The sequence below is a fragment of the Theobroma cacao genome, chromosome 5 (assembly GCF_000208745.1).
Source record: "Theobroma cacao cultivar B97-61/B2 chromosome 5, Criollo_cocoa_genome_V2, whole genome shotgun sequence".
Lineage (NCBI taxonomy): Eukaryota > Viridiplantae > Streptophyta > Magnoliopsida > Malvales > Malvaceae > Theobroma > Theobroma cacao.
Genome location: NC_030854.1, coordinates 32,110,186 through 32,132,628, shown reverse-complemented (window position 1 = coordinate 32,132,628; position 22,443 = coordinate 32,110,186). Strand labels below are relative to the sequence as shown.

The 22,443-nt window shown below is 33.9% G+C and overlaps 5 protein-coding genes across 5 annotated transcripts; 3 read left to right on the top strand and 2 right to left on the bottom strand.

Annotated features, from left to right (window-relative positions):
• On the bottom strand, nucleotides 216-4,953 carry LOC18599527 (syntaxin-21). The gene is made up of 7 exons (XM_007029538.2): nucleotides 4,599-4,953; nucleotides 3,640-3,733; nucleotides 3,115-3,254; nucleotides 2,439-2,510; nucleotides 1,473-1,630; nucleotides 1,259-1,359; nucleotides 216-499 (listed from the first exon to the last, which is right to left on the bottom strand). The coding sequence occupies exons 1-7, from the start codon at nucleotides 4,808-4,810 to the stop codon at nucleotides 434-436; spliced, it is 843 nt and encodes a 280-aa protein (XP_007029600.2). The 5' UTR covers nucleotides 4,811-4,953; the 3' UTR covers nucleotides 216-433.
• LOC18599526 (something about silencing protein 10) lies at nucleotides 5,599-12,523 on the bottom strand. The gene is made up of 16 exons (XM_007029536.2): nucleotides 12,181-12,523; nucleotides 11,998-12,089; nucleotides 11,496-11,586; nucleotides 10,753-10,904; nucleotides 10,423-10,569; nucleotides 10,178-10,314; nucleotides 9,466-9,553; nucleotides 8,937-9,116; nucleotides 8,347-8,487; nucleotides 8,187-8,264; nucleotides 7,889-8,028; nucleotides 7,663-7,804; nucleotides 6,472-6,746; nucleotides 6,134-6,194; nucleotides 5,974-6,042; nucleotides 5,599-5,866 (listed from the first exon to the last, which is right to left on the bottom strand). Exons 1-16 carry the CDS (start codon nucleotides 12,287-12,289, stop codon nucleotides 5,735-5,737), a joined length of 2,034 nt encoding a protein of 677 aa, XP_007029598.2. The 5' UTR covers nucleotides 12,290-12,523; the 3' UTR covers nucleotides 5,599-5,734.
• Nucleotides 14,821-18,248, top strand: LOC18599525 (binding partner of ACD11 1). The gene is made up of 5 exons (XM_007029534.2): nucleotides 14,821-14,995; nucleotides 15,859-15,962; nucleotides 16,187-16,262; nucleotides 17,302-17,382; nucleotides 17,468-18,248. The coding sequence occupies exons 1-5, from the start codon at nucleotides 14,834-14,836 to the stop codon at nucleotides 18,029-18,031; spliced, it is 987 nt and encodes a 328-aa protein (XP_007029596.2). The 5' UTR covers nucleotides 14,821-14,833; the 3' UTR covers nucleotides 18,032-18,248.
• Nucleotides 18,766-21,121, top strand: LOC18599524 (bark storage protein A). The gene is made up of 6 exons (XM_007029533.2): nucleotides 18,766-19,281; nucleotides 19,828-19,895; nucleotides 19,985-20,140; nucleotides 20,280-20,471; nucleotides 20,562-20,741; nucleotides 20,829-21,121. The coding sequence occupies exons 1-6, from the start codon at nucleotides 19,029-19,031 to the stop codon at nucleotides 21,003-21,005; spliced, it is 1,026 nt and encodes a 341-aa protein (XP_007029595.2). The 5' UTR covers nucleotides 18,766-19,028; the 3' UTR covers nucleotides 21,006-21,121.
• Nucleotides 21,380-22,384, top strand: LOC18599523 (bark storage protein B). Its single transcript, XM_007029532.2, has 3 exons — nucleotides 21,380-21,882; nucleotides 21,974-22,041; nucleotides 22,142-22,384. Exons 1-3 carry the CDS (start codon nucleotides 21,741-21,743, stop codon nucleotides 22,160-22,162), a joined length of 231 nt encoding a protein of 76 aa, XP_007029594.1. The 5' UTR covers nucleotides 21,380-21,740; the 3' UTR covers nucleotides 22,163-22,384.

Genomic DNA, 22,443 nt, shown 5'->3' with positions numbered 1-22,443 from the left:
AAAGATGAGCAGCGAAGCAGGTAGTGAAATGGTAAGGACCATCACCTACTTTTGTGATTGTTTTATGGGTAGTTGCAGGGATGGTGTATACTTTTCGAAGCAACTTGGTCTATGCAAATGAAGAGTTTCTACGCTTGGGTTGAAAAGGATGTAGTACCCAACACATTGATTCAGATCACGAAAACCAACTTTATGCCAATAATAATTACAAACAATGGAAGATGTAAAATTTTTTTTAAGATTTATTAATGATGAAAGGGGTGGAGAGCAATCTATATACATGATTTGCTGTAGAGCTAAGAGCCTTCGGTGGAGGCTCTTACCACAGCATAAAAAAAATACTTGTATACATTACATGGCTGTATAATTTCTGATCTTCATACCACCAGAATCTTTTGGTTGCACTGCTGCATACAACTTTATGCTTCGCTGCTTAAGCCACGACAACTATGATGAAAATGAGGAGAATGATCCCAAAGATTAACACCAGCAAACACCTCTGCATAAAAAAGTCATTAGGTTAATCATTTTTTTTAATGTAACAGACTTGTTCTTCTTAACCAAAATTGATAAAGAGTAAAAATAACTTCATGCGCGGAATCGAATAAGATTGGGAACTGAAGAAATATTTTATGTGAAATAACTACAATTATGACTAAAAATTAATAAAATAAATTACCTCAATGGAGTTACCAACAAAATTGACATGAAGGGCGGATTTAGCTCATAAGATTTGCTAATTTTATTCATACATTCTGTTAAATTTGTTTTGTGAAAGAAACCAAGAACCTTTCAAGGAAATGGAACAAATATTATTCCAAATTTTTTTAAAAAAATAATTTTTTAATATCTATTAATACATGCTCTGCTAGCCTACAGATGCCAACAAGGACGTCAACAACCACCGTGTCAATGATTGGTAATGACAAGGGTGTATAGCAACTATTAATTGACATCTGACCAAGAAATTAAAATGATAATTGATAATCATGTCTTTAATAGCATTTGTAAATGGAGACCAACATTAACAATGCTGTTTAGACAATACAATAAATTTTTAAACTTAATGGCAATCTAGGAATCTAGCACCCACCAAAATTATTGTGCTGCTTGAGTTAAAGACTTTCAAGTAAAGTAATGATTAGCTACCAACTAACTCCCATAAATTACTCCAATAAATCCAAATATCAACAGAAATAAGCAGGAAAAATAGTTTTATGTGAAGCAAGGGAAAAAGATTCAGATAAATCAAACTTACTGTAGAAGAATTTGCTCGTTGGATCTTGGATGCTCTTTTAAGATGTGAAGTAGCTAGCACAGTTGCAGAATGGGAATTCTCAATGTTGGAACCAATGTCATCTACAAGGAAAACACATTCAACATCTTGCTACATTCGAAGCCAAAGCTTTGGAGAAACTTGAGCAAGAAAGTGAGATATTCCAACAGAAGTATATAGCGGACACAAGTCTTACCAATCATGGCTCCTTGCTCACGGACTAAAACTGATAGATCTTTAAAAATCTCATTCACCTCACTAATCTGTTGCTGAACTTCTTTGATCCCCTGATCTCTTTCTTCAATAATAGCTTCATTAAATGTGATTTCATTGTCCAACAGCACAACTTCTTGTCTGTTAATAGAAAATAAGTTAACAATTATAATCATTTACAGGAAAATGGAATTAAGTACTTTGGAATGCAGGTCAATGATATATCCATCTCTCTATGGAAACTCAAGCAAGTCAATTGATGAAAAATTAAAAGGAAAAGAAACAAGAGAAAACAGCTTTGCACTGTGAATGCTCACTATAACAGCCAAGTATGCATATCGCAACTCCAAAAACAAAGAACATATTTGAAACCAAGGCTTCCCCCATTTAAAGCCTCAAAGAAGGATACAGTAGTCCAGGGCTATTGTTTTGGCCTAAGTGACTCAAGAAACCACCAAATCAAATCTCATAATATCAACTTTTCAATCAACAATAATTAGGTTGATCAGTTCTGGAAGTGATAATTTACTCTTTAGGATGGGAAAGAAGCAGAAATATAATATTATATCTAAATGATTATGGAATTCCAAACTATCAACCAAATTTCCTTGAATAAGTACCAGCATCATCAGTAACAAATTTAGCAGAAGCATCTCTTTTATTTATCAAAATATTCTACAATATAAGCTACATTTAGAAAAGATAAAAAGTTGCCTCCTCAAAAGACTGAATACTGTAGGTAAAGAAAATAACATTTTTGCAAGTAAGAAGTGTTAAATCAATTAAACTGAACAATAAACATGGATCAAGTCATCACAAAACTCGAGATTTCCGACCACACTAAAAAAAAAAATTGATTAACTTATGTTTAGAAAGCTAGTGCATGTATAAGTAATAGCTTCACAAAAGGAGGTTATATCATTAAAATACCATGTTAAAAACTGCTCACCTTTTTGATACCAGAAGAGTTTGCTGTTCTAGTCTCTTGGGTGAATTTACCTCCACCTCATGGGCAGCATAACTTCACATATTTAATACAAGATGTAAGATAAAGCACAACAATCATGCACAAAAAAAAATAGCTTAACTGCAATTAAATATAGACAGTATGTTAATCCCTGTAACGACTAAAAGCAGCTCAAGAAGCCTGCATGATACTAAAAGTAATACCAACACCTCCTGTGAGTCACCATAATACATTCCGATTTTGATTTTTGAATTCTTCAAGAACAATAGAAAGATTACAAAGAAGAGTTAATAGAAACTGTCTTAACTCATTCTTCAGTATCTATTTCAATTTTTGATTTTCTCCACTAATATGGCGGAGTTCTCAAACTCCACAAAAGGTTTTGCTTTTCCACGTTTTATTGTTACTATATGTGTTTAAAATGTAATATAGAAACCCATAAAGGTTAGTTAACTTTTCACTCCTTAAAAGAAGGGAACAGGAGATATTTGTACCAGACTCAACCAACCTACAATCACATTGAACATGCATATATGCACATGTGTACATTGACAAATTCACACATGCATCTTCTTATCTACATATCTGCACACTATGTGCCTGTATGCAGGTGTTGCTGCGTACACATAAGCGTAATTCCAGTGCTAGTAAAAATTACCTGAGAGGAACAACTTCTTTGGAATTCAAAGGAGCATATGCTGTCTCCTTCTCAGCCGCAAGCCTTTGAGCCTTTTGAAGATCCTTAAGAGCTGACTGAAAATCTTTCGCAAGCTTAGCATCCGCGATCTTCTTCAAGGGCTGCAGTTTAATGAAAACATTGTCAGGTGACTGAATATAAACCATCACCTTCCTCCTAAAACAAGAAATGTAATGCCACTATTCTTATCAAGACCAAGAATAGAAAAGAGGAGTAAACAATTTCCAAAAACTAATTTAGTCAAAAGATGGGAGGATAAAAGCATAAGTAGATAAACAAGGAAAAACCAACAAGTAAATCAGCATCATGAAGGGCATGTGTTCCAGTTATCGAAGAACTCATGAGAGGTTAAACACAATAAAATGCCTCACACCCCCAAATAGGACTTAATTGCATCCTCACACCATAATTTTTTTCACTCACATATTATACAGTTCTTCATTTTGGGAAAGGTGAAAAATCAAAATATAAAGCAGATACACTTACACTAACTTCTGCATTCTGATCCGCTTCACTTGCTTCCCTGAGTTTAGCTGAAGTCTCTTTAACCAATTGCCCTATATGTAGCCTTGTCTTATGCCTGCCATGGGAGAAAGTCAGATATAAGGACCAAAGAAGAGCAAAGTCATTTCTTTTATACATGTCATCTTGAGCTATCCAATAAAAAGTAGTTCTCTCTTATCCCATAAATCCCAGCTCCTCCATTTCAAACCTGAGACCTCTAAATTATAGTCTCAAGTTGTACTGGCTAGGCCATTAAGGGCAACATAGTGATTAACCAGGCAGTCATTCATTTATTCTACCAAACCTCAAGGAATAAAACCATAAAAAAAAAGGCCAATTATTTGTTCTGTATATATATCTATCTAAATTACTACTAAATAATAAAAGTTGAAAAAATCCAGAAAGGCCCAAATTTTTTTCTCTAATTCAATTTTTAAATAAGCTTAAAACAAATCCAAGAGTAAAAATGCATGTTTGCCCCCCAGAATTTCATATTGGTCAATGCCCCTAAAACAGTAATTCAAATAAAAAATTTTCCCCAATAGAGTAGAAAAAATCCCCATCTTGTAATTTAAAAGAAAAAATAAAAATAATAGAAACACCCAAAAACTCAGAAAACAGTTAAGTAAATTACTTATTAGATCAGAAAAGTTGAAAAATTCCAGAACGAAGGTCCAAACTTATGTTCTTTAATATAATTTTGAAAATAAGCTTAAAAGAAAAGCAAGAGTCAAACACATTTACATGGTAAATTTGAGTTTTTAAGACCACAAAAAAAAAGCCTAAAATAGCTAATTAATTTCAAATTTCCACAACAGATAAAAAAAAAGAAAAATCCATCTTCTGATTTACAAGAAATAATGGGGAATAAATTAAAAGCTTAGAAAACTGCTTTACAAAAAGGCCAAAAAAAGGGAAATAATAAAAAAAAAAGAACTTACAACTTGTCGCGTAATTCAGAGGTGTCTTTAGGGGTACCAAGGGAATTAACAAGACGATCAAAGCCCAAAAGAGCCGTTCGTATTTTGAAGATCCCGGCCACCACCGACTGCGAAGGCTCTCCTTTTTCTTGCCTCAACTTTTGCTGAGATGAGTTCAAGTAGTTGTCTTGCTGTGGCCCAACATAACCGGCTTCAAGATCCTGGAAACTCATATTGTCTTCCTTCTAATTTTCTTTTTTCCTTAATTTTGAAGGAATTTGGTTATGTCGGAGCAAGACAGAAGAGTAATAAAGGGAGGATAGCTGAAAGGAGAAGAAAGCAAGAAATCAATGGCGTATAGTTGGTGACGTATTTACAATTATATATTAATTCCACCAAATTTGTTTGTTGTACTTGTTCAAGTCAAACTAAGACAATTGAGGAAGTTTCCGCGGGTCCCCGCTATTTTTACATTTATGGTTTCTGTATTCGACTTGGATATTCTTTGGGCCGCCAGGCCCCATAAAATTCTTTATATAATATATATATATATATATATATATATATATATATATATATATATATATGAGTAACATCAAGCAAAATAAAATAAGATTAAAAACCTCTGAATGATCGAAGCAAATTTTTTTTTTCGAAATTTAATGTAGTTCATTTAAATGAATCTGATAAATTCGAAGTGCAACATAGTAAGATGGGTTAGACGCATCTTTGATTGCTCATCACGTTAAATGTGAAAGAGATGTGTAACCACAAATATGTTAAATTATGATATCATTTTTTTTACCTTTGATTGCGTACGTAACGTTGCTGATATCATTTTTTATGATACATTATAATAATATTTAAAACCAATAATATAATGGAACAAATGGTAACCACAAATATGTTTCCAAAAAAATAAATAAATCATCCTTCCCATAAAAAAAATCTTTATTTTAATATCTAATTAAGTTATTTCAATTGCTTTAAAAAATTTAATAAAAAAATGGCATAACGCAAATTGAAACTATAATATGCACTTTCTTGTTTAGTCTTCAAAATAAATATATAATTATGTAAAAATCAAACAACAACAGGAAAGATGCATGATCCAACAGGCTCAGGACTTTTAAGTTGACAAGACTGGACGTTAGAATCTAGTTCTTGAATCTGATGCTCCTGCTGATTCCTACGTTGATTCCAGAGGCTTCTCCGCCATATTGACCAACTGGTTTCCTGATATCCCGCACCTGACCTTTCCGTTTTTTCTCTCGTTTCTTACTTTGCAACTGTACATCATCATAGAAAAAAAAAGGAGAGAGACATGAATTCACAATTCAAACAATGAAGCGATACTATACCAAATGCAAGGAATCAAAATTTTCTGCCAAAATACCCTGTATTTCTTCCTCGGGTTTTTTGTATTCTTATTGCGCTGACGAGTCAAACCTCTATTCTTCTCTATCTGTTGCAAATTGACAGATCAAAAAGGTTATGTTAGGAGGCAGTGAAGAACAATAATGGGTCTGGGTCATACAGGAAAATGAGGCATGGACCTGATGAGTTATCAGCCGTTTTCCATCTACAGTTTCAGGTAATGAAGTCTGTACTGAGGTCCTGCAGAAAGAACACAATTCAAGGACAACATATAAGGACTTGTTTAAGGACAATTTTATCAAACTTCGGCAGCTGAAAGATTTATTTTTGTTGATAAACCAATACAGGCACACACATGCAATTATCTACTATGAACATTGACCAAGAAATGACTTGGAGTTTAACCATACTGTTGCATGCAGAAAGACAGAAAGCAGAAGCAAATCTAGCCGGGGTACTTCCTAAACTATATACCCCCAAAAGAAGAGCAATAGTTAAGTGCAGTGCAGAAACATACCTTGTATATAACTCAGCTTTCGCAGCAAGTTTTGCAGCCCTTTGTTTCTTCACTTGTTTATAAAAGTCATCTTCTGAATCTTCTGTGTCTTTTGTGTCTTCTGTGTCACCATTCTCCTCCACAGAAATACCTCTATCATCCTCAGAAGTGTCATATTCACCTCCATGGTCATCCTCAGATTTAACTGCTGCTCCTGCCAGTACTCTGAGCTCATATTTCCTTCGCCTTTCTCCAATATCATCTCTCCTAGGTAAATCATCATCACCAGATACAACCTTCTCAACAGGATAGGAGGGAAGGAAAGGACAAGAGTTAGATGATCAACAGTTCACAAGATTCATGACGAAAAGTTAATATGCAAATGAAACTTAGGCTGTCATTGAAGGATTGTAAAAGAAACGTGTATAAATAGTCTGAGATAAATGATCCCATTGATTTTTACTTAATTTAGGTACATATATAGTGAAAGCTTTCTAGTTTCCACTTCCAGCATCAATTGCTTTGTCTTTTTACTTGTTCTTCTATTCATTTTCTTGGTTGGACTAGCAAGCATTGCCCAAAATCAGGGAAAGCAAAGCACCAAATAGTAGAAAAGAAACCTTGTGCTGCTTGTTCAAAAGGAAAACAAAAGGGAAGGGGTAGAGTCTCCTACATATCTACTGAACCATGCATGCTCTACCTAAACCGACCAACAATGCAAGTAAGAGAAGGAAGCCTAAACTGTTAAAAATTAAGTCTCATTCCAGGATATATAAAAGATGGTCCTTGAGACTGATACCAAATGGAGATGGCAAAAGCTGAAACTTAATGTACTGGAAAAGTCAGCAACTTGAAGTGCTAAATAACCCAGATCAAGTTGTTATTGATACATGCCAAAGCTGAACCAAACCCAAACATGACCTGAAAGGTAAACTCAACCCAAAGTGACTTGACCTGCCCAATTGCTACCACTAACGCACACATGCTCGACTCAAAGAAAGGCTGGCGCTAAACATAACACACTGTTCTCGGTAGCTAGCAAACCTAGCACTAGAAGGTTATAAGCTTGCCCCCATACTGAGATCATCTATGCTACTTCAGTGCACTTGCTACTTCCAAGCACATTAAAAAGCTCATAAAGGACAGATTTGTAATGCATCTTAACATTCCACTAGGCATATAAAGACAAGAAAAGCATGTCAAGTTTTATACCTTGGACTTATTCTGTTTAGCAGTTAGAAGTTGGGAAATTTTGTTAGAATGCTGTGAGCTTGCAAGCCCATTACTCGATCCACGAGCACCTCCTTCAACATCCATGGCATCATCAGCAAAATCATCATATGTTTCAAGCTGTCTGTAAAACTCCAAGCTGAATGAATTAGTACTCATACTGTCAAAAGGATAAAAATTACAAAAACAAGGGGAAAAGAAGCAGTACCCATTCACTGGTTTCAGATGTTTCTTGGTTTTATCAGGCTTCTGGATGTTGGAACTAAAAATTCCCTTCTGCTTCAATTTTTCCTCAAGAGCCGCTCTTACTTTCAACATTTCCCTGCTCTGCATACCAACTTGATCATTCTGCATTTTTTGGGGAATCTCAAGTAAGATATATTACTAACAGTTACATGGCAGAGACAAAGAAACAGAAAAGGAACTATGAATCCCTTTGGGGTGAAGGTGAAAAGAGGCGGGGATAAAGAAAAGAGTGCAAAATTAGCAGCATAGGCACATCTCACCTCATGCTTAAGTTTCACCGCCTTCTTGTCATGGCTACTTGCAGACTCCACTTTTGGCAAGTTAGTTGTGTCTTCAGGCTGGTGCACAAAATGAGAAATCAGAAGACAGGCAAAAATACAACCCAAAAAAGACATTGTTGACAGACAAGAATAACCCTACTAGTGATGGACCATGATCCTTTGTGCCAGAGTCAGACACCAGTTCAGCACTCTCTTTAACTAACTGTTGACCCATTTCAGCACCTTTATTCTTCAGAATCTCCTCCCATTCAGAAGGAAGGTTCGCATCAAGTTGTTTCACCTGTTAAGTGGAGCAAGCATTAGAAAGAGAAAGACATTAACTCTTGTAACAAACAAGCAGCCTTAATCTCGCATCAACAGCAGGTAATTCTCCATGAATTAAAGAAAAATAAAATAAAATATAAAGCATAAAGGATGTATTGTAATGTTGCGATAGGTTAAGTACAGTAAAAGTTGATCTACTTAGAAGTGCAGTAGTGAGCAAGTATTTCCTTATGAGATACAGCTAACAAGAATTGATCATTTGATTTGGCAAAATAGACCAAAGTAAGAGAATACCATAAATTTAAATATTGAAATTTCTATTGCTACACATACAAGCCAATACATACACCAAAAGTTATTCAATGATGAAAAGCCAGCCACCTTGCCTATTGGTCATGCATGTTTCCTCTTGTGTACACAGAAGAAATTCAGAAATCTAGAAACATTTCAAGGATAACAGCAGACCTTATCAAGTAAGCCTCGGATCTCCATAATACGACCTAAGACAGGATGATCACGAACTGGATGCCCTTCAGACTTGAGAAGAAGATAAAAGGTTATCGCTTGACAATAGGCCAGCAAAAGAATCTGCTTCACCTCCAGATAGCGCATCCCACCTTCCAGAAAGATCTTCCCTTTTTTAGCCTTTTAAAAAAAATCCTTTAATATGTCATTCAAATGTACAAAGAATGTAAGGAGCCTCACTTACAAACGATGACTATGCTATATACAATGTTTGAAATTATCCTTTTAATTACCATTCTCATAATCAAATTCCAAATTAACCAAAAAATCATATTTATCATCTCAGACTGAAGCCCTTTTTTTTGGATGGGCTGGAGGGATGGCAAGCCCTGATAACAGGAAAACAAGAAACTCAACATGATTGAAGTTTCCTAGACAGACCCAACATGAACATATCACTCAGCCTATCAACCATAAAATTACCCTTCAATTTGGAAATAAAAGTATCAACTGAGAAGAACAAGAATACCTTTCTTAAAAGTGGATTAACTTTGCTTTCAAGCTCTTCAAGTGCAGCATCCAGCTCTGACAACAAACCAACCAATTCTGGTGCAGAACTGAGGAGCAAAACTATTAGCTCATAAGCAGCAAGGTAAGAATAGGAAAAACCAAACAACCACCACCACCCAGCCCCATCTAAAAGGAAAAACAATAAAGATGATATCTGATCCATGTAATATCATAACAGAGAAGAATTCTTGTAGATAAAAAGATGCTTAAGGTTTCCATCAAACAGAAAAAATGATTAAGGCATACTATTTAGACATAAGTACATTCAGAACTAAAATAAATGTCTATCTAATCGAAATTTCAATCACAAAATTTATCTTGCAAGCTTGAAGCATTTACTTATGGAGCCAGAGAGGTAGAAACCTTCCATTAACCAATTATCTTATCAAGGGGACAAGGCATTATAAAAGAGGCATTGACAAAATGAAGAGCTTTACAACCAAAAGATTGATAAATACAAGATATAAACCAGGATCAAATAATTAGCAAACACATATACAAAATATCTAATGATGCCTATGCACATAATGTTTCCAGATGTTGATTTGGGACAGTGGGTGACTACTGGAAAAATAGGAAAAGAATGAAAGTTATAAAACAAATTAATAATAACAACAGCACCAACAATAAACAATAGCAGAAAATGAAACTACACCCAAAAAGAAAAACACCTGTGTACCACATCCATCTGCTCTTCCTTTGACAAAGCATTCAAATCTTTCTTGACCTCCTCAAATGTAGCCAGGACATCTAAAGCTTCTTCGCTCAGTAAAGATAATTTTCCACCTTTTCCTTTTGCTGAAATTTCCTGCACCAGAAACGTGTTTTGTGACTGAAATCTTGAAAGTTCATGTGTCCTTTCTCAAGCTAACAATGATTTCATTGTCAAAATAAATGGATAGCAAGCAAGCCTCACCTCTAAGGTCAATTCTCTATTATTCTCATCTTCACTAGCATCTTCAAGGCCAAAGTCTTCAATTGATAAATTTTTTGCTCTTTCTTTTTGTATTTCTTTCACCTCATCCTCCTCTTCCATGGGAGCCTCATCATCACTTGAGTGCAACTTCAAGAGTACACCAAACAATGAATAAAAAAATTACATCTATTTCAAAAGACAATACATGAAAGCGTCTTCAAAAGAAACTAAGTTGTTCAGAAACAACCGTCATTATGTGGTGGAAAAGAATGCACTCAAGTAAACAAGATAAAATGAAGTGGAAAAGAGACTCAGAATTCAAATTCTTACCTCAAAGTCGCGATTATCACCACCATAATATCTGCTCTTTATTCCACCCCATGGAGCCTTTTCTTCTTTCTCATCTTCATCATCATCTTCATCATTCATTTCATCCTCAACTCCACCAAACTTTGCTCTCAAAAGCTTATGTTGCCTTGCAACTGCAAATCACATGCAATGAGAAATTGATAGAAATGTAACTTTAACCAAATGTAAAATACAACTACTTGTAAAAGTTGCATCAGATAATAAATAGATATATCTACATAAAATATCACCTCTAAAATCATAAGGAATAGAAAAGAAGGAGCAGAGGGGAAAATCTATGTAACTAAGCCAGTTTCTTTTCCAAAGCAGAGCAAATTTTAGATGCGCTTGCAAGTACATTAATGTAAATATAAGGGAGTGATGGAGGGAGGTTAATTGATACTGCAGAACTATTAGGCACCATTCTTCTAAGCCATGACTGACGTACCTAAACTGCAAAATCACACATATATTGCTATAAACTTTAAACAACTTCATTATGTTAACTCATAGTTCAATAACAAGGAAAGGAAAAAAACTCAAGTATCTCAATGTAAATAAAATGAAAAATATGTCAGCAAATTTGACAAACGTAAACAAATCATTTTGCAGTATTCTAATAAAAGTTGTTTACTGTTCATGCAAAATGGTTATTTGATAGCTATCAGATAAATGCAACAAAATACAAACCACAAAATGTAATACATTCTGAACTATCATCTTACTTTTTGCTGCAAACTTAGAAACTTGAGCATCATCAATATCATCATCATCTTCCTCCTCCTCCTCCTCCTCCTCCTCATCATCATCAATATCCTATACGTGGAATGACAATAGCACAACGAATAAGAATGTAATAGAAAATGAAAAATCTTCTACCAACATTCTTGACAGTGTTGTCGATAACAGTTATTTCAAGGTTTCCCTATTAAGTACAACTTGCCATCCTCAAGCAATCATTTCCAATATTTCTTTTTCTAAACTTATTCTTTTCCAATAATTTTCTATGTTAGCTTGTGGAAAACAGAACATTTCTCTTTTTTTTTTTTTAATGGTTACAATCCTAAGGTTCTTCAAATTGTATAAAATTCATTAAAATTAAGAAAATGCAGCCTCAATTTATTAACCAGACACTGACACTGGATACCTAAAGTTAAATTTTTAATTAAATTGGCATATTTTAACATTCAAGCTTTCAAAGTTTGATAATAAAAAGAAAATGCGAACCTGAAGATCAAAAACAGGATGTTCATCATCTTCATCTGAATCTCCAGCATCCCCATTAATATCTAATGGAACAACATCCCTCTGCTTATGAACTGCACAACAAATTAAAGATTTTAAAAAAGAGATAAAAAATGAGTGAAAATATAAAATAATATACGAAAAATACAGTGAAATCAAACTTACAAATATCAATTTCGTCATTGACGTCTTCAGGGTCGACGACGTCGTCGTCTCGGTGTCTTCTCTTAGGGTTTCTACTGTCTTTCTTCGAGCTCTTTCCTCTCTTTCCCATTGCTAGGAAACTAATTTCTTGATTTCTGAGTTAAATTCAAATTTTGATTCCTTTTGAGTGATCTTTTAGTTGTATCGGTCGTTAACGAACGTAACAATGAATTCAGGATCCTATAACTGGAGGGTTTTTCCTAAAACCCTTGTGAAAATTGACTGAGTTCGGAGTTGTGCCTAGGGTTTATGCTCAGAGCTTGGAGAAACAGTTGGATTGGATATCAAAAACAGACAAGCCCAGTTCAAACCTTGGAATTAATTGATATCCTAAATTAGCCCAATATTTATCAGCCCAACTCCAAGATTCTCTGCCCCACAAAACGCCCAAAACAGAATTTAAAGATTTTATTCGATTAAAAAATTTTCCGATAACCAAAACAAAATCAAATTTTAAAACTTTTTTACATTATTAACATTACTAGCTCTCGTGTCACATTTACTGTATGTGATTTGATACTTTAATGTCGTTGACATAGACTAAAATCTACATTGACAGTTAAAAATTTTATTATATGTACAAAAAATTATTAAAAACTAAAAAACATTATTAAATATATAAAAATCATAATTTTTTGGAGAGATATACTAACTTTTTGTTAGAAGATAACATTAAGACTTTGTTGAATATAAAAAATAACTGGACATGATGCTTTAAAAAATATCTTAATTATTAAAAAAAATTTAAATAAATTTTTTTTGTTACGTATAATCAAGTTATTGTATTTTTATTTTAAATTAAATAATTTTTTATGACAAATAATTAATTAATCATTATTAATTAAAATACTACTTATTATTTTTTTATACCAAATGAAATGTAAAAATACTGTATATCTATATTATCATATCGTAATTAACATATTACATCATCATCGACTATAACTTATCAATATGCTATATGAGCACCATGTGTTATAATAACAAGTAACATTTATTATAAAGGTTTATTTAATATAAAATAAAACTATATGAGTTTAATTGAATATAATAAAAAAATTTAAATTGTTTTAAATAATTTGAGGATTTTTCAAGTATTATGCTAAATAACAATTTTAAGTTTAAAAATTAAAGATCTACTTGTATAATAAAATAAGGAAAAAACAACATTAGTATGAAAAAAAATAAATTTCCATGGTAAAAAATTATAACATAAAAATTGTTAATAGATACATTGTTTTCAAAAATTTTAGATCAAGTACATTAAGTAATAAAAAACTCTTAAAATTCTACCTTCTAAAGACGAGTACAATTATGAATAACTTAATAACTAAATTATATTACAACTTCCGTAACATAAAATATCATTTAACTAAAAGTCATTGAATAGAATTATAATTTTTATTTATTGATTGGATAAATTTTATTATTTAATATTTATAATTATTAAAAGTGATTTAAAATAAATTTTAAAAATATATTGAATAAAAATGTTCATTTTCGATAACCAAACGTTTTACCAATATTCCTATTTTATATATATTAATATTTATTGTCACTTGTGTGTGGCGAAAAACTTTTTTTTTTTATTTTTAAATAATAATTATGTATAAAATAAAAATACTTCAAAAATGTAAAATTAATTTTTAATAAATGAAAGTCAATTATTTATTTTTTAAATTAATATTTTTATATACCCATTATTTTTTTAATAAATTGAATAAATTTTAATAATATCTATAATAAATATTATTTTACTAAAAATCACTAGATGCAAATATAATTCTTATGTATTTAAAAATTAGATAAATTTGGTCTACAAAATTAAATAAATATTATTAATATTAAAAAAATATTTATAATTAATAAATATGACTATTTTCATTGATTAAAAAATTTGTCAACACCATACTTATATATATATATATAGGCAATACTAAACAAAGCGAAGGGTAGTCGAAAATTGAAATAAGTGAGATAGAAATAAAAATAATATAAATTTTTTTAAAGACAAAGATTATTTGTCTCTTATTCATATTCCTAAACTGTGAGACCCAGAAAGCATCACATGTGGGGCTCCATATGTGCAGGTTGAATAAGTAGTACTGTTTGGACTATAATACAAAAAGAAAAGAACATTATAAAATCAATGAAATAAATTAAATAAAACAAATCAACTAATAAACCAACATATTCAATATCAAAGTGGACCTAAGATTAAGACCCACTTCCATGGGTTCAAAGTAATGCGACCCGACCCAAATGATTTCCTTCTTATTCTTGGTCGAAAACCCAAATGACTTCACCAAACCCGATTTAAAAGGCGATTTGAGATTTGAACAAAATGATATCCTTCCGATTTCCAATAAAAATTAATTAAAAATTGATGGATTGGAACCTCGAAAATGAGAACTTCATGGCCCCGCTCCCTACATTCACACGTTAGCCCCCACGTCTTCAAATCCTCTACATCCGAATCTACCTAAACTTACAAAGAAACACCCTTCAAAGACCAAAATACCCCAGAAGTGCCATTGAAACGATGCCGTTTTCATGAAGTTTTATCACCCTTAGCATGAAAGGTAAAGATCTACATTAGCAATATCCGCAGAGGATGTTTATCGCCCACCCTGTAACTTCGTTAACACCGCAACTTCTCTCTCTGTGGAAAAAGGTTGCATTTCCTTTAAATTTTGTTAAGGAGAAAGGAAAATTTTTTTTCTTTTCTGGTGAAGAAAGATTCGATCTCTTTTGCCATAAACGGAACTTCATGGCGGTTAGTACTCAATAATTTTTTTTTTTCGTTATATTTTCTCTGCAACTTTCGTGTGTTTTTTCTTCATGCTTTGTTTGGTCGGCAAGAATATGACAATAAGAAAAATAATATATATTTTCTCAATTCAGTTTCAACTTCAAGATCTAAGTTATTGTTGTTCTGATTGAAATATCGGTAATTCAGTTAGTAATTTTTTTATTTTTTTCCTTTTTTCCGTTTCATTTGAAAATGGAAGAGAACTTGTAATAATTTTTTAGGTCACATTTATCGAAAGAATCTAATCTTATCCGAGCTTACTAGCTTATTATTCTGCAATCATTATGCATTTGATTTTTTTTTTTAATTTCGCTACATCGTAGTACCATTTTATCTATTTCTTAGCAATTTTGTTTTCTCTTTTTTATTTTGGTAAAAAAAAAAAAAGAATTTACTTGTGTACTTTGTTGATAAGGAATTTTGATTATAGGTTTTTTTTTCCAGATTTGTATGTAAATTATTCATGGATCTGGTTTATTTCATTTGTTGCATGTAATTCATTTTGAATGCTAATGGGGGATTTCTTAGTTTGCTAAAAAAATGCTTAAATTAATGCGTTCTTAAAAGAGAAATGAAAAATTGCCCAATTTAGCTCGGCTTAAGGCCTTACCTAATTTTAATTAAATATTGAATTATCTGTTTGTTTGTATGCACACGGATTATTATTATATGAGATGCTAACCTGCTATGAGGTTGAAATATAATGCCAATTTGTTATTCATTTTTAAGCCTAAAAGGATACGGGGTGTTTTCTTGGTGACATTAATGTAATAATTTGGAATAGGAGATGCCTTTAACTATTTTTTATTATTCTTTTCTTTTGACAGGTCCGATCAGTAAAAGTGAGCAATGTTTCCTTGGGCGCATCTGAGCAAGATATGAAGGAGTTCTTTTCGTTCTCCGGTGAAATTGAACATGTTGAAATGCAGAGGTTAGTTATTACCATAAGTTACTTCAGTTTCACTTATACTCTTGTTTATTTGCATGCTCTAGTTTACCACATTGAATACAAAGATAAGAGATGAAAATTCTTGAAATTGATTCTCGTGTTCTCTGACCTAAGTAGTCATATCAGTATACTGATGTTCTGAAATTTTGTAAATAATAAAATCTAGTCTAGTTTTCTTACTGCTTCCTTTTTTTTTGTACTTTCAGTGGTAATGAGCGATCTCAAATTGCATATGTTACTTTCAAGGATTCGCAGGGAGCAGAGACTGCTGTTCTTCTTTCAGTGTGCACCTATCTCATTTGTTTTGAGCTTTTCTGTATTGAGATATTAATTGCTTTCTATGATTTCCCTGCATGCATCACATAATTGGTGTTTATGCTTCTGTTAGAAGGAATCCTGGTGAGTCTAATATATATGGGAACTAATGTATATACTGCATCACATAATTGGTGTTTATGGTTCTGTTAGAAGGAACATGGTCAATCTAATATAAATGGGAATTAATGTATGTAAATCTTATGTGAAATCTCTTGTGTGATGTGCTTTTGGAAGTGAATACTTTAATGCATTGATGGTGGGATCACCATGCCAATGCTCATTTTGTTGAAAGTATTTTATCAGTGACAAGACAACAATCATTGTCACTAAAAGATATCTACCTCTGAGGTAAGGTTTGGCTACATATATATGTAAATTCATGTATGCATTTGACTGAGTATTTAGATTTATATCTTGAATTCATGCTATACTTCTGTTTTATGATAATTGATTGAAACTAAAACTTAATGTCAAGGAACTGATCAAATCTAGTTTCACATTTGGAATGGTGTTTAAAACCTTTGTGGCTGAGGTTTCAATTTGTATGTGTTGTTCTGATTTCTGAACAGTTCATTACATTTCAAAACTTATATTCATGTTGGCTATTTGACATCATATGGTAAAACAACAGTTATTCTACTATTGCTTTCATTTGTTCCTCATTTATGCAATTGTGTGTGTTTTCTGTTACTATTGTGGTTTCAAGATGTATCTATTTTTGTTTCTTGGTTAGATCTCATAATCTGTTGTAGTAAGATCAATTTGACTTTAGGTTTCTAAATTTGCCTTCTTATCGACTTTTAACCATATAAGGGAGAAGTAAAGAGGCAAAAGGAAAGAAGCAAGGGGGTATCATGATGGCAATGTTATTGTTAATTGGTAGTGCTACAAAGTTTGGTTAGCTTTTTAGAAAAGAGCAGTTTCCCCTCATGGCTAATGTTGATTTTTTGGTTGGAAGTTTTAGTTTCATTCTTATGAATTCAGATTACATGGTTTTCTTCAGGGAGCAACAATTGTTGATCAGTCTGTTATCATTGATCTGGCTCCTGATTACAAGCCACCTGCTACTGCATCTGCACCACCTGTAATGTCAACCTATGGCTATGTGCTGTGATTTTCACTTACTAAATTATGATTCCTAATATGAATCAATTGTTCAATCACCTCAGGCAACAATGAACAAAAGTGCTGGTCAGGCTGAATCTGCTGTCCAGAAGGCAGAGGATGTTGTAAGCAGCATGCTAGCCAGGGGATTCATTCTCGGCAAAGATGCAGTGACCAAAGCAAAGGCCTTTGATGAGAAGCATCAGTTCACATCAACTGCCACTGCCAAAGTTGCTTCTCTGGACCAGAAGATTGGTTTAACTGAGAAAATTAGTGCTGGCACAACCATGGTGAATGACAAAGTGAGGGAAATGGACCAGAAGTTTCAGGTTTCTGAGAAGACCAAGTCTGCATTTGCAGCTGCTGAGCAGACAGTCAGCAGTGCTGGATCTGCTATCATGAAGAATCGTTATGTCTTGACTGGAGCCTCATGGGTTACTGGTGCATTCAACAGGGTTGCTAAGGCAGCAGGCGATGTGGGGCAGAAGACAAAAGAGAAAGTTATGGCTGAGGAGGAACAAGCTCACAAATCGGAGGGCTATGCCCAGATTAACGAGTCTGAACCTCCAAAAGCTGCCACTAGCGAGCAACCTTCCAAGCCCTCATCTGCACAAGGTTTAATCCTCTGAATTGCAAAAGAGTGTAAATACCAGCATGGAAAGTGTGGATCTTGTCATCTGCGTTATGCTTTCTATCATGGACATAGCTAAATGTAGGATAGTTTGTCACATATTGTTTGATATGTTTTGGTACAAACGACTTAAGAAAATAATAGATGCCAGCCCAACATTTCAGCATCTATTGATCTCATATTTGCCAATTTTATTCATATTCATCCTTTCTGCACTTCAGAACAAGCTGGAAAATTTTGTTCATCTATGTCATTCATGTTTGCATGCACTTAAGATATATCATCAATTGTCCGCGGCCGCTACATCTCATGTTTTCTACTGTCAAATTATCTATGAACAACACTTTCAAATATCTGGTTGCTTGTTTGGCTCTGGATAGCTTGCTTACAACCCGAAGTCTCCTCTTAAATTAAAATAATAATAATAAAGATAATATTTAAAAAATTGAAATTATTAAATTTTATTAAATTTTTATTATTTAATCAAGTTTTTATATTTTTATTTTGAATAGTTTAAGATTTTTTAAGTATTATGTTAATAATAAAAGGATTTTAACGTTTCTTACCTTGTATGAATCTGTTTGGGTGTATTTCTAACGTGTCATGTCAGGCACGCCTTTATTTTTGAAGAGAACAAAAGGATGAAAATTAATAAAAGGGACAAGCAAGATTAAAGGGTATGGAGAAAATGACCCAAATTTTATTATTGTCACTGTCACAATTATTTGGAGTGTCTCATATGGTCACTGGTGAAGAGCCTAAAATTGAATCCTTCCACCTAACGCTAACTGTGACTGGAAGATACAATAAGATACATATATTAGTCACATGATTCACAACGCAATCAACACACCAATCAGATGCTCCAAAAACTTGCCCTTCCTCTGCATCACTTCACTGAACAACTTTCTTTCAGCTCTCCCACACTTTCCAGGAAAATTTACGTAAATCAGTTGAGGACCATTGATCGATCATACGGTGGCTAGGTGGCTTTGATGGGTTGTCAAAGACCAATATGGGGCGTTGATTTGGAAGTGTTGCTGGTGCTTGGGATGGTGCTTTTGGCTTTGGTACAAAAGAGCATGCAGTTGAGCAGAAGCCACCCAATGCGTGGAGTTGTGGATAAAGTGAATGACGGAGGAGGGCCGTATGTCGGACTTGTCATGGCTTATCCTACTGAAGAAATGGCTCTTCAAGATTCTGGCTTCTTTCTTCCAAATTCAGACATCCCTTCCATTCAACTGGCAGGTCTCTCTCTCACATTACAAACACGTGATTAATCAGTTTTCCCAGCTACCCTTTATTTCCTTTTTGGGTACAAAAATACCCTTTGATATTTGCATGAATTAGTGGACCAACAGTACGTTAAAATTGATCCTAGCTTGGCTTTTTGGTCCAATAGTTCACGTTTACTGCCATCGATCACAAAGATTTTAATCAATGTGTGGTAATTAGAATATTTTGAACTCGAGACCATTAGATTAAATTTAACTTCCTTTTTGAGATAAAATTAGTTAGACTTAGCACTGATGTCATGTTAATATTTGGTCAAAACCCAACAATAGATTTTCTAAATTATTCATCTTAGCGACATGCTGGGATCCATATCGATTCTTGAACCAGGTGAAATGGACATGAAATATAGTGTTAGAGCCAAAATCTAGGCCGGTTATAGATTTCATTTTCAGGGGAACATTGTGGAATTGGTATATCATTTCTAGCACCACTTTGATATTCCTTAAATTCTCGATGATTTGACATGGCTTCTTGCCTTGTTGGTCACTGCTCACTCAGGAAGAAGATTCAACATTGGGAGTATTAATGGTGTGGACGTTATTTATGTGATGACTGGGGAGCAAACCGTAAGGTTTCTACTTGTTTCTTTCAATTTTTCCTCCCTAATATCCTGGGATTCAATAAGGTAATGAATTTTTTGTGGTAATATTTTCAGGCAAATGCGGCTTTGACTGTGCAAGCCCTTCTCGATGCCTTTGATATTCAAGGCATTGTTCATTATGGCACAGCCGGGAGTACTAATGATTCCTTGTCCTTTGGCGATGTTAGTGTGATGAACTATGTAGCATTCACCAGTTCTTGGAAGTGGAAGGTATAAGTCTGCGATCCTTTCAGCATCATTAGCAAGCAGAAAATGTTCAAGAAGAAGGAAATTTCAAGCTCCTTTGGTTTTCCCATTTTCAAGCAGAAAATGTTCATTGTTTGTTTTCCTATGGTTATGCTGTATACAGGAATTCAAGTCAGAGAAAGGGCAGTTGCCAACACTGACATTTGGAGCCTTCAATTTTCCAGAAAAAGGAGAGAATCTGTTGGCAAAGATAGAGTTCACGCCAGTGCAACTGTACTCCACTGGAAAGCCAATGGAAGAAATGTACTGGCTTCCAGTAGATCCAAACTGGTTCACCATTGCTGCTCAGCTTCAGGTTTCGTATCATTTAGCATTTTCCTCCAATGTTCTAAATCTTTTAGACAATAATTAATAAATAATCTGTTCTATTTGTGAATGAGTACAGAATTTAACATTGCAACAATGTGTAAATGACACCTATTGCTTACCTGAAACACCCAAAGTTGTCTATGGACTGAAGGGCTCCACGGCAGATATTTTTCTTGACAATGCAGCTTACAGAAAGTATCTATTCCAACAATTTAATGTCTCAACTGTTGATGAAGAGAGCGCTGCCATTGTACTGGTTAGTGAAAATTGTTCAGTTGTAGTTTCTGACAAACTAATATACTAAAATTTCTTAAACCATTTTTCTGCTGCTGGTTTGCTGCAGACATGTTTGACAAATGGAGTACCCTGCATTGTGTTCCGAGGAGTTTCGGATTTGGCTGGTGGGAATGGAACCCTTTCTTTAGCCAGCCTCAGTTCATTAGCTTCCATCAATGCTCTGACTGTAGCTGTTGAGTTTATTAGTTTAATTACCAGAGAAAGTTCAGTTGTTGATCAATGAAACTTTATTGTTATTATTTGAGAAAGGGAAACTCCAACCATTTCACTAAGCAAGAAGATATAAACATTTACCATTACAAGCTCAGATAAAGAAAACTAGTTACCTTGATCAGTCTTCTAACTAGTGTGGTGTAGCAAATATTATGCAATTTGGGGAGGCTACATGCATTATTTAAAAAGGTCATATTTATTAAAATATATAATTATTATAATTATTAAAATTGTATTGGCTTGGTAGTCCATATGTTCGGATGTCATGTATGTATGTAACCATTTTTCAAGAGGAACGTTGGCCTTAACATAAAAGGGAAAAACATAGAACAGAGAATACAAGGCAGGGTAAGGAGAAAATGGCCTAATTTTATCAACTTTCCCCATCACAATTGCTTCAAGAGTAATTCCTCATACCCTACATGAGGTCGAGACTCGAGTGCCAATACATTATTGCATAGTTGCATCTTAGTCCAGAGAATTTATGGATCACGAAGCATATAATAGACCAATCAGATGCTGCAAAAAGCTTTACCCTTCCTCACTTCACTACACAACTTTCTTTCAGCTCTCCGACTTTTCGGGAACATTCGCGTAATCAGGACCATCGGATGAGCATCGTAGGGTGGGGGATTGCAGAAATGGGTTGTAGAAGTCGACGAGAATGGGGGGTTGAGTTGGAAGGTGTTCTTCGTTAACGTAGAGGAGACTGGAGAGCATGCAGGCGATGAGGTGAAGCTACCCAATGCGTGGAGTTATCGATAGACTGAATGAAGATGGAGGGCCCGATCTCGGACTTGTCATGGCTTATCCTCCCGAAGAATTGGCCCTTCGAGATTCTGGCTTCTTTGTTCCAAACTCGGACACCCCTTGGATTGAATGGGCAGGTAGTTCTATTCATTCTCCTTCACTCTCTCATCCTTCCCGTTTCCCTTGCATGGATGTGATTCAATCAATTTGCCTTTTCTGGCCATTCAGGAAGAAGATTCCACATTGGGAATATCAATGGAGCGAACGTAATTTATGTGATGACTGGAAAGCAAACAGTATGGTTTTCCACCTTCTCTTGTTTTTCAAATAATTATTAGCATACTGTTTTCATTTCTTGCTCATTATAAATCGCTTGTGGTGATAATACATCTGTAGACAAGACAAATGCATCTCTGACCGTGCAATTCCTTCTGGACCAATTTGTTTAACAAATGGAGTACCCTGCATTGTTTTCCATGGAGTTTCGGGTTTGGCTGGAAGGAATGGACTGCTTTCTTCACCTAATTTCAGTTCATTAGCTTCTGTGAATGCCTTGACTGTCGCTGCTGAGTTTATTCACTCAATCAACGAAGAAAGTCTAGTTATGACTAGAGGGATATGACATTTGATCTTAATTCTTTAAATAACAGGTATAAATATTTATTATTGAATTAAATACTTGACTTTTTTTAAAAAAA